Source organism: Boleophthalmus pectinirostris, unplaced genomic scaffold (genome assembly GCF_026225935.1).
Source record: "Boleophthalmus pectinirostris isolate CB_2022bp ecotype Guang Dong unplaced genomic scaffold, ASM2622593v1 HiC_scaffold_3, whole genome shotgun sequence".
Lineage (NCBI taxonomy): Eukaryota > Metazoa > Chordata > Actinopteri > Gobiiformes > Gobiidae > Boleophthalmus > Boleophthalmus pectinirostris.
In genome coordinates, this window is record NW_026571299.1 from 29,421,694 (window position 1) to 29,433,821 (window position 12,128).

Here is a 12,128-nt window from a genome sequence, read left to right on the forward strand (position 1 = left end):
TAAATAAGATTTCCTATTGTAATACTCACATACACAGCATATTTAGATTAAATATGGAGAATTATAATTGGATATCTATTGGAGTATGAGAAAAAACAATACCTTCTCTCCTCTCTCTCCTTTTAGAGTGCCCTGGATATCAGCCTGTTACAAAAACAAAACAGAACTTTTTTACCATCCAAAGTATGACTGTGAAATTAAGACCTGGAACAAATCTTGTCTTGAAAACAACTATTGGACCACCCGAATTTTGTACTAATAATAATCTGGGGTATCTGAGGCAGCCACAGCAAACCAGTTGCATAGTGATTTAGTAGTGGACTGGAAGTACTGATCTGCAAAGCTCGTTGTATACTGCCCCAATGGGAGGAACTTTAAACATTGTCAAGATAACCACCTGAAAATCTTTGCCTCTGTTATTTTGGTATAGACATAATAGACGATGTGGATGAAGTGTCTTGCCCAGGGATACAACAACAGCCCATGGTGAGGTCAAGTTTGAACCCCTCATCCTTCACTTGGTGAATGAATGCTTAACCCACTGCACCCCTGTTTGTTTATTCACCTTCTTTTGTAATTTCATTGTTTGTTTTCTCATTCACTGACAATGAAGGAATCAATCACATTTTTCTATCCACAACAGTATATAGTTCTATTTTATTACTTCATCGATGCAACAAATTGAAACATACCACTTTTCCTGGTGGTCCGGCAGGTCCTATAGGTCCCTTGAAGGATAAAACATAAATAGTGTAAATCATTTTAGACCACCACTATCTACAGAGGGGGACATTGCAGAGGCACTGACCTGCTCTCCCTTCTCTCCTCTGGGCCCCCCGGGTCCAGGACTGCCCTGAGATCGAACACAGATCAATAAGATGCTCAGCCGCTTCAGTGAAAAAGCGCTCTACAATATTGAAATTCTGTCTGAGAGATGAAACATGAAAGTGTATTACATTTCGACCCTGCTCCCCCGGCTCCCCAGCGTCACCCTTCTCTCCTGGACGTCCTGGCTGTCCGGCCAGACCCTGAAGATCAACAGTATAGAAGTAGTAAGTGAAGTGATGAATGTTTTAAAATGTCATTTCATATGTGTCCTCTTTATAGTGTTTTGCTACTTTCTACTTAACAAGGTAGTAGGTATATTATGTAATCCAATGGTTCTCAAACTGTGACACGGGTATCCCCAGTGTTATGCAGAGTGATTTTAGGAAAATAGAAAATTGCGTATTGTTTTTTAAATGCTTTTTTTTAATAAGTTTAATTTCCTAGTGTAAACATTTTAAATGTGAAGTGCATGCTTAATTAATAATGTAGACTGTTCAAATGTGTTTTCTTTGAAGAGTTATGATGGATAACTCTTATTCAGTTCTCTTTTGATTATGATCTTTTGATTTATAAGCTTATAACAAAAACATGTTTAAAAATGACATTTAATACTTGATATATTTTGGTTTCTTTCTTTTCTGGACTAAAAACAGAAATTTGTACAATGCACTTACCCTCAGTCCTCTTTCTCCATTTTTCCCTGGCAGCCCAGACTCCCCCTGTCCCAGACAAATCAAGTCAGATTCATCATTGAATGTATTTTTCAATGTCAACAAAGAACAGCAATCAGTGTTTCAACAAAAATCCAATCGGTCGCATCGAAAAACAATATAAAAAAGCGCGTTATACTAACAGGGATGCCTTCGTCGCCTTTTTCTCCTTTTTCCCCCTGAAACACACACAATATAAATGATTTACTCGGTCCAATGGAGACAATCATAGAGGTGTATGAAATGTCAACATTACTACATCAACCCAGCAGCAAAGACAGGAATACAAGCAGGGCAAAGGCAGAAGACAGAAGACCCTATTTTACCTTTTACTGGCCTCTAGAATGAGAAGCATGTTGAGAAAGAGGGTAATAGTCTATAGAAATCATTGTGTTATAGGTACAACATATGTTTAAGAGAAAGTTCCGAGTATTTGGCTCACTGGTTTTCCTGGAAGTCCTGGTTTTCCGGGGATTCCAGGTTTGCCACCATCCCCCTTTTCTCCAGTTTCACCTGGTTCACCCTGAAAATAAATCATCACGAAAGTGTTAACAAACCTTTTATATTGGTCTTTGGGATGTAACCTTGCAAAGCAAGATGAATTCTCATGATATTTGTGAATTCACAAACTCATGAAAATCCATCTGGCCAAGCTTTCTCTGTTGTGATTGAACCTGGCCATCAGTGGGCCCGACACTAAACCAGAGGAGCATTGTGGTTTGGCTGGAAGCCAAAATTGAAGCATCCAAACAAACCAAAAGAAACATGGTGATGGCGACGGATGCACAGCACTTCAGCCTGTTTTGATGTATGGACTATTTTGTTTTAGAAAAAACATGTAGAGGGAAGAGCTTTGTGCATCTGTAGACAGGAAATTTGTTTGTGCTTTTCTTTCACTACAAAAAGTTTAATTTTCCAGCTTGTTCCACTGTTTCGACCAATCAGCTGGGAATATTCATTTGTACGTCCCAATCGATTTCAGTGAGAGCCTCTCCAGATTGATAACGTGTAGCACTCAATTCAAAGGTCATTAACCAGGTTATTAGGGGTGTGCTATTACTTGAATTATAACTGAACTGAGATCCATTCATTTGAAAACTGCCAATAATAAGATCCAGTGACGTTAAAGTGAGAGATCACTGTTACATATCTGTATCAAAGATATTAAAATAACAATTTATGTAATTCTTGCTTGCAGACTGAAACAGCCTATATGATAGTTATTCAATCACCCCACACAAGCTTTTTCTATACTGTATGTAATGAACAATCATCCATTCTTGGTTATTTAGAAAACCAAAGCCCATATATGTATAAAGATGTGCTTACCTTTTCTCCTGGTTTTCCACTGAGTCCAGGAGGTCCCTAAAAACACATTCATGTTTAATGTATGTGCGGAGCAGGTTCTTAGGTTTGGACTGGATTTTGCAGACAGGTGGCACAAGAAAATGTCGCATGAATAAAAGATTGTGTTGCTACTGTCAGTGGGATGACTCTGCAGCTGAGAGCCTTGTGTTTTTAAGAGTGAGATGACAGGGCAAAAATAGTAAAAGTCTAGTTTATTTCTATACATGAACTGATAAATAATGAAAGACTTAAACCTATATCACACATTGTCCTCCAAGTTCCAAGCTGGCTCCCAGCTGTCATTAAAACTGTGTTGTTGAGATAGAAACTAAGAGGTAAAATACAGGTATAATGTTGAAGGAAGATAAAACTGTACATACTTCATAAAATAAATATTTCCACCTCTTACTTTGCACAAAGAATACAAAGAATAACTTTATTTAAATTATTGAAACTGGGCCTTGATTATGAGAAATAAACCAAAACAAAATTGGAAGTGAACAATGTAATTAATAATGAATAACAAGTTCAGGTTACATGTTGTTAGAAGCTAGTTTTAAGAGATGAGTCCCATTTGTTTATTTACTGGGATCTCTTCATACTGTATGTAGAAGTGGGCTGAGGGAGTGTGACGTCACTCGTAGTGTTCAGTTGCAGCCAAAAGAAATCAAATGAGGCCAGCAGTAATAGTACCTATATTTGGAGCCATGTTCTATTTTTGAAGACCCAAGCATGGAGCCAATCAGGAGCAAGGTTGTTGAAGATACTCGGCCCTTCCCAAGCAATAATGTCAATCAACCGTGTTGCAACCGCTAGTTTCCCTGTTAGATTATTATTAGATTATTTTTCCGGGGTCCAATGTCTACTACTTACTCGTGCTCCTGGTTCTCCTTTCCCTCCTCCACCACCTGCTCCTCCTGATCCAGGCTCACCCTAAAAGAGGCAGCCATTTTGTAGTTATAAAATACATTTAACATTTATTCATAAAACTTTATTCATAAAGCAACAATACACACTTTCTGTCCAGGTTCTCCTTGCTCTCCCTTCACCCCATCCAGACCAGGTAGCCCCCGAATGCCCTGTGATAAAAAAAAAAAAAAAAATGATGAGAAAATTATAATATTAAAATAAAAATACACAACCCAAAACAAATAGCTATTATTAAGGAAGACCTGTTGTGCTTGTGCTTAAAACGACTTAATAAAAGAAACAAGTTCGCTGACGTTCACTTTAGAAAACAGTGAAGCCTAATGGGAGCTGACGGTGTAAACATCATCACAGCAAAGAGATGTGTAGTTGTTGGCACATCCAATGGATAGCTGCAGATCACGCTAGCAAGTAGCGCATTTTAAAAATTTGTACCAAAAAAAAACAATGCAATGCTGCCAAATCCTGCACGAATCATAATTAAGAAAATAAAATTGGAGGACAAAGCAAGAACAAAGAAATGGTCGTATGGCAGTGAAAACAAGGGTTAAAAATACCACCTTGAAAATAAGTGAGTAAAGATTACTCAAACATTCACAAATCACTCCAAATACAACTTTGAGTGAGTCACTGGTGAGGGGAAACAACTATGGTTAAAAGCTCTGAAAAGTCAATTTTGCATAATAGGTCTGCTTTAATGCTATTTCCACTACAAATGTGACTAAGCATGCACCAAAAACAAACTATTACTAGTTGCAATATTAAGTAAATATTCACCTCATTGCTAAAGCTTACCTGTTCCCCTTTCTTTCCTGGCAAACCTGGAGTCTGCAAATATTAAAGAAAACAAAAGCAGGCGATCACAAATACACTCAGAATAATTATAAAAATGAAAACTACAGGTGAAACATTGTAAACATTCTTTTTCTTTTCTTCTTGGATTAACTCACTCCTCTGCCTGGCTCCCCCGGTGTACCATCATTTCCCTAAAAGCAAAAGAAGACACAAAAGTACTCAATGGTTACAATATGAAGCGTGTGTTGAATGAATTAAAGGGCCTATATTGTGCTATTTTCTGATCCTCATCGAAAGCATACCTGGAGTTGTGTATTGTTTCATGCACATGTTTAACACACAAACCCTTCATATTAAGTTCTTCTCTCAAACACAAAACACTGTGTTCCACTTTGTGATGTCATGTGTCAATACAGAAAGTGCTCCAGTGGTATTTTCAGCCCTGGAATTGCCAATCTCTACTAAACAAAAAGTAAAAGGTAACTGTTAACTGAAACCATCACAAGGTGGAATGGGCCATTTTGAGCTTTGGAGATGTAAACAGACATGCCTGAATGAAACAAACCACAACTCTTGAGAGGGTAATAACATTATAGCATGGTTTAAAGCTTACAAGGATCCATTTTGTGTATAATATAAGACCTTTAAAGGGCTTGTAACCAATTTTGAACCAACTGAACCATGAGTGAGGCTTATGAATTGCTACTTTATAATAGTATATAGTGAACAACAAATGTTAACACATGGGAAATACAATGATACGTGGTCATTTTCCACATGTACGCACAATCTTGTGGCAATTTTATCTCACAATATCTTCTTCCATCACTATAAGTCAGGTACATGTCCTTTAACGCATCTCACCTTTTCCCCGGCTGGTCCGCTGGGTCCCGGTAAGCCCTGGTGAAAAACAGGTAGATTCCTTTATAAGTCATATGAGGTTCTGAATCAAATACAACAGTGGGAAATGTATTATTCAATTTATATTATTCACTCACTCTTAACCCCTGAGCTCCGGCTGGCCCTGGTTTCCCTGGGGGGCCCTAGAATTGCAGCATTGTTAAAACATGTCCACAAAAGCCATAGGAAAAGCAATATATTTCTGCACGCGCATATTCCACTGTGTATGAGAGAGATGGCTGTACTCACTCTCTCACCAGTCTCTCCAGTTGGTCCTCGTTCGCCCTGAAAAAGCCAAGGAAGTGGTTTAATATCTTATAATGCATGGATCCTTGTTGTTTAATCTTTACTATTTTGATACGTAATAGGAATTGTGAGGGTGTGGCATGTTTTGCAGTTATATGCTACTTAGTGTGACAATCAATGTTTTGTTTTTCATATTTTGCTATTATATTATGTTAATTGTATTGTGAGTAAATGTTTTAGATTGAAGTAATGCCAATATCAATCCAAGGTGCATCATGTAATGTTTGTGGCGAAGGGTCTGCTGGTCTCCATGGATACTTTAGATAAGTACAAAGCCATACAGTTTTAGACATTTTAAGCAAAGCAATAACATCTCCATTTACACCAGCAGATCCCTCCTTCTCTCTTCTAGCAAGAGAGAAGACTAAAGTTTGATTTAAAAAGATTGATTTTACTTACCAGCAATATTTTATGGCACTCGAGCTATATTTAGAAGCTGTAATTGGGTATTTCTAAGCAATATATAATAGCATTTGGAGAGTCAGTGTTTTTAGAAAGTAAATCAGATTGGAGCTAGAGACTGTCACATAAATAGAGGTCAGGAAAGGTCAAAATTATAGAAAAAAAACAACATATTTTTAGTAAACAGAAGAAGACAAATGAATCAAAAGGAAATAAAAGAGAGACAGATACATTATTTTGCTAGAATAGTGCTATACCATGATCGAATCCCCCCATATTTAAGACAGATGCCCTCCCTGACACAATTCTTTCTCTCGAGACATTACACTGCACCTACTGCAATAAACAAACCACAAATCTGAAACAATGAAAGTCCCTAGATGCAATATCCATGTTGATCGATCTATCTATCTCTCTGTGTATCCATTGCTATAATAATCCATGGAAGCATAGTTGGATTTGAATGAACAATACTGCTGGTAATAAACGTAAAATAGGTTATACATCCAGAGTCTCCTGCCTCTCTAGTTACTTAAATTATCTGTGCAACATACAAGACAACAGGACTGTGTGTTGCACAAAAAAAGGACTGTATGTTTACTTTTATCACTGTGTCTATCTTCTTTCTTGTCTGGGGGTCATGAAAGCAAGACATCTTTTCTAATCCAGGCACTCGGACAGGTTGAATATTGCTCAGGATTCTTACATTCCATTTCAAGATATCTTTTATAGGTCATTACATCTGCTGCTCTGACCCTGAAATTATATACAATATGTTCCCTGATATTTTAGTCCAGTACAGGGCTGAACATGTAATCAAAATATACTTACACACAAAGGGTTTCTGTGACATGACTAGTATTCACATTTGCCTTTTAAACAGCTTTTTCAAACAGTAAATGAGACAGAGGTGGACAGTCAACGCTCTCTTCCCAAACCATAATATTGCGACACAACATTTATGGTTTTTACTTCCAGGTTTGGGATCTATAAAATGTTGTACATACAGATGAAGATAGCAGCAGCCTAATTTTGTCACAAATTGCTGCTTTTACAACATAGTCTATTGGTGAAACACTATATAAATATGAGTACTTCAGCTTGAATTCTCAAATTTCAAATGCTGTTTTCAGATTATTCATGCGTTTTAGCTTGTGACATTTGTAGGATATTTTTTCCATTCAAAATATATGATTTTCGGTTTTCAATTCTTAATCACTATGGCAACAGTCCTAATTTTTCATAATTCTAAAAGCCATGGATATAATGAGCTGACTGCTATGTTGCATTAGGGAGTATTATCATAATTAAAGCTTTTTTTTTTTTCGCCTGATCATACATATTAGTGTCCATTAATATATTCTGTCCATTAGTGTTCTTTAAACCTCCAAAAAACACAACAAAATCAGCACATTAAAAATAGTTCTTTTATCAGTCCTCATGTGAAATAGCCCTGTAAAATGTTGTGATACCATTTGAAAAGTAAAAGCATTTTCCAAATCCGATCAGCAGCTTGTGATTGCCTATAGTCCTATCCGTCACTCACCCTGTCCCCCTCTGTACCGGGCTCTCCAGGCTGTCCACGGTCTCCCTGTGAACAGAGGACACAGGGGTCACGCTTCCATCAAAATACATCTACAACAAGTGCGTACTCTGAGTGTAGCCAATCATTTTTACCTTACTGCCAATCTCCCCTGGTGGACCACGGGGACCCTGGAAGATAAAAGAAACATCAACATTTGTAGCCCCTCTACTTGAAAGTTTCTGTTTTCAGTGTTTGGACAGAGAATACGAGATATGAGTTTGTGTTGACCTTTGCATCAATAATTTACCATACAATTCAAGAACAAAATAAGAAATAGAACAACAACAGTATTTGTCCAGCAGAGATAACAGGCTCATGTCTTGGTCCTAACTTCACAAAAACATACCTACCAACCTGCTTTAATACTAAACAGATGATGACACGTAATCTCAAATATTCAATGAATTTGAACTTTATTATTGATTCGCAGAGAGGGAAATGTGTTTGGGCCAGGTTATATCAGAGTTTCTAAAAGCTTTGGCTCCCCTAGTACCACTAGACTATATCTGGCACAAAGTAGGCCTAAATAATTATGAAACCATTTTACAACCAGTACAAGCTCTGACCGCAATGTAGAAAACAGAATACTAAAACTAAACAGTTGTGCATTGTAGCTGCGTTGGACCCAAGATACCAGAGAATCGATTAACAGTATTTATTATTAAAGGTCTGATATTATATAAAATGGACTCTTGTGACCTTGTAGCCATATTAGAATGTTACCTCCTCAAAAACGTACCTGGAGATATGTTTTGTTTCATTCACATATGTTTGAGTACCGGATTTTTTGGACTATAAGTCGCACTTTTTTCATGGTTTGGGTGTTTCCTGTGACTTATACTCGGTGCGACTTATATATTAAAATTTTCTGACTGACAGTCGCGAGAAGGCGCTCTAGGCTCGTGTGTCACTATCTAGTACTACTTTTACTCCTGTACCACTGTCACTTCGCATTCTATTGCGCATGTCTCCTGTAGAAATAGCCACTGTCTCGCTGCAATAGTGAAATATTCAGCCGAAAACGGTAATCGAGCAGCAGAAAGAAAGTTTGGAGTGAGCAAGAAACTTGTGATTGACTGTCAAAAAGTGGGGATGGAGAACACAGCTTCACGGCAACGGCGGGTGCACCGTGTAACTTTCCTGGAAGTCACTGTATGAATTCACAAAGCCTGAACTTCAATGACAATCGAAACCATTTTGTTGGGATTCAGAAAGGCCGGAATAATTCCAACTGGAACTGATGCTGAGTCTGACGACAGCTACACAGAAGAGGAAGCGGCGCTCTGTTTATCTCATGGTATGGTTCATCTCCAGAGGTCGCGCAGAAATGACACCGAGGATGAAGAATTCAGTGGATTTAGTGATTTGGAGTGAGATCGTGAGTTTGGTAAACTTATGTTCTGTTGTTTATGCTATAATTATCTGAATAACTGTTAAAATGTTATGTTAACGCCTATTCAGCCTGTTGTTTGCTATTGTGTTGTTATTACTATAACTTGCTTTTCAAGATGAAGTGTTGGTTCCTGGTCTCTGATTTTACAAAATACATTTCCCCAAATAGTGCGACTTATAGTCCAGTACAACTTATATATGTTTTTTTCTTCTTCAGTGCACATTTTTTGGCCGGTGCAATTTATACTCCGAAGCGACTTATAGTCCGGAAAATAATCCTTGATTATTAGTCTATCTACATCTCCAAAGACATGAAAACAAATGCTCTGTTCCACCTTGTGATGTCATATAATATAAAATTCAGTATAGATAGTCAGTTCCAATAGTTTCTGTGCTTAACAGTGTTGGGAGTAACGCGTTATAAAAGTAACGAAACACAACTCTGTATATGTATGAAGTAACAGCATTATAACATGGCTTAAAGCTCATGAGAGTCAATGTTGTGTAATATAATCTTTAACAGTGCTGCAAGTTATTAATTGCTGATATATGTTGAAGCTATTACTTTAAATGCTGACATTTTGGCCATGCTTATCTCTGTTTCTGGACCCTATAGAATGATGGAAGTATTTTCTGTGCATATGTGACACTTACTCTGTCCCCTGGCTCTCCTTGTCTGCCTGGAGGTCCTGGCAGTCCTGCTCCTCCCTCCCCCTAAAAAAAAACAACATACATACAGCAGTTTTACAGAGATAAGGAATGGTGTCCATGCTGCTGCCACTAAGTCCTATGACAAATCTATCCATACCTTGTCACCCTTGGAGCCTGGTGATCCCGCCTGCCCCTTAGCGCCCGGGGACCCTGGTAGTCCTGGACTGCCCTGATAATAAAAATGTAATTAGGAAATGCAACATAAAGCTGACATGCAGTAAACATACAGGAGGTAAACAATTTAAAATAAAGGAACACTAAAGGGCACAGTTTTTGCTCAAGAAATGTCTAACAGCACTGTCTCCAGGAAATATGTCATGGTTAATCTCTCTAAGAAAAAATGAAATGTTAACTATATGTTTCTACTTGTACATATAGATTTGTATAATTATGCCTTATTAGACACCAGTCTCTTGCTATTCTGGCCACTTATTTATCATTACCTCCGCCAAGGAGGTTATGTTTTTGCCGGCGTTTGTCTGTTTGTTTGTTTGTTTGTTTGACTGTTAGCAAAATAACTCAAAAAGTTATGGACCGATTTTGATGAAATTTTCAGGATTTGTTGGAAATGTGAAAAGGAAGAACTGATTTCATTTTGGGGGTGATCCGGAAGAAATCCTGGATTCTGGATCACTTTGAAATTTTAGTTAACATTGTGGTAAATGGGGCCAAAAATTTTGTTTCTCAATATCTCGGTTAATTATTGACCAAACCCCATGAAATTTGACTCAGGGATGGACAATGGGATCCTCTTTCATATTCCAAATTGAAAGATACAAGACAAATATTTATGGAAAACACAATTAATATGAGGGGACTGTAGTCCTTGGCAGAGGTCTGCGCTCTCTGAGTGCTTTTCTAGTTTATTAGTATTTTTTTCTCTTTTTTTATTATATTATACTGTGATGTGTGAGCTAATGTGTCCAATTTCTCACGTAGATCAATAAAGTTTGTCTAAGTCTAACTTAGGTGCACTATATAACTTTTCTATGACTATGAGTCACTTTCAATAATTGGAACACTTGACAGACCTCTGCCCCTTAGGGATCCCATGGAAAAGAGGCTATGAATATGTCATGTCTCCATGGGGGAGTTTAATGTCATACTGCGAAACATTCCAATCAAACAAACTCGATGGAGAAGAGCAGGTGGTGGACCCTTGACCAGAGAAGTTACATAGTGAGCCTTTAAGTAAATGGCCTCTTGTATAGAGCTGAGAGATATTTCTACATTTTTTATTTTTACTTGTATGTAAACATTTATGTAATTATGCCTTATTTGACACCAGTATCTTGTTATTACCTCCGCCAAGGAGGTTATGTTTTTGCCGGCGTTTGTCTGTTTGTTTATTTGTTTGTTTGTTTGTTTGCAACATAACTCAAAAAGTTATGGACCGATTTTGATGAAATTTTAATATGAGGGGGACTGTAGTCCTTGGCAGAGGTCTGTGCTCTCTGAGTGCTTTTCTAGTTTTTGCTATATTTTTGGTCTTTGTTTATAATATTATTAAAAAAAAAAAACATATAGTATATTGTGGCATGTGAGGTACTGTGTCCAAATAATTTCCCTTGTGGATCAATAAAGTTTGTCTATAAGTCTAAGTCTAATAAATATGAAATGTGTGATATATATTCATACTATTTTCTGTTAACTGATCTGTACCTTATTAACTAACTAAAGAAGATGACACAAAGTGGTAAGTGCAGCATTAATAGTAAGTGTGCAAATGTAAGTATGTAATTCTATCTGATTATGTTGGATTATGTGAATCAAAGAGTGTTTTTGAGTGCAATGAGTATCATCTACCTGCAATATACACCATGCTGAGGACTTTTCATGACTGAAATGGACACTTTGTTTTAAAGGTGTACTATGTAACTTTTTGGTTTGGGGTCTCTGATCTGCTAGTTTCTATGGATATGTCATTGCTATGCCTGGAATGTTCCACAGTAAGACATTAAACAGGTACCTTACATTTGTTAAATTAGGGATGGTTTTATAGCCCAAAAATACCTACAAAAACAGGCATTCTGACAGTGAGCGGGGTTGCCTTTAAACAGATCTGACCTGTAACTTGGTCTGGTTTGGGTTCCATGAAGATAGAAAGGTTTAATACCATACATACCAAACACTCCAGGCAAAGCAATAACATTTTAATGAAGAAAAGCATTTGACGGACCCTCTAACAGAAAAGATACACAATGCACCTTTAAATTGTTCATTCC

At 37.3% G+C, this 12,128-nt stretch overlaps 1 protein-coding gene across 1 annotated transcript in view; it reads right to left on the reverse strand.

Annotated features, from left to right (window-relative positions):
- Positions 1-12,128, reverse strand: part of col7a1 (collagen, type VII, alpha 1) — a 122,149-nt gene that overhangs the window by 74,302 nt on the left and 35,719 nt on the right. Inside the window, exons 38-56 of the mRNA XM_055161022.1 lie at positions 10,001-10,072; positions 9,847-9,906; positions 7,893-7,928; positions 7,762-7,806; positions 5,757-5,792; positions 5,606-5,650; positions 5,472-5,507; positions 4,763-4,798; positions 4,608-4,640; positions 3,902-3,964; positions 3,759-3,818; positions 2,868-2,903; positions 1,981-2,061; positions 1,682-1,717; positions 1,503-1,547; positions 957-1,028; positions 809-853; positions 693-728; positions 103-144 (exon numbers count right to left, since the gene is read on the reverse strand). Coding sequence (XP_055016997.1) covers positions 103-144; positions 693-728; positions 809-853; positions 957-1,028; positions 1,503-1,547; positions 1,682-1,717; positions 1,981-2,061; positions 2,868-2,903; positions 3,759-3,818; positions 3,902-3,964; positions 4,608-4,640; positions 4,763-4,798; positions 5,472-5,507; positions 5,606-5,650; positions 5,757-5,792; positions 7,762-7,806; positions 7,893-7,928; positions 9,847-9,906; positions 10,001-10,072 — 915 coding nt within the window. The remainder of the gene's footprint in view (positions 1-102; positions 145-692; positions 729-808; positions 854-956; positions 1,029-1,502; positions 1,548-1,681; positions 1,718-1,980; positions 2,062-2,867; positions 2,904-3,758; positions 3,819-3,901; positions 3,965-4,607; positions 4,641-4,762; positions 4,799-5,471; positions 5,508-5,605; positions 5,651-5,756; positions 5,793-7,761; positions 7,807-7,892; positions 7,929-9,846; positions 9,907-10,000; positions 10,073-12,128) is intronic.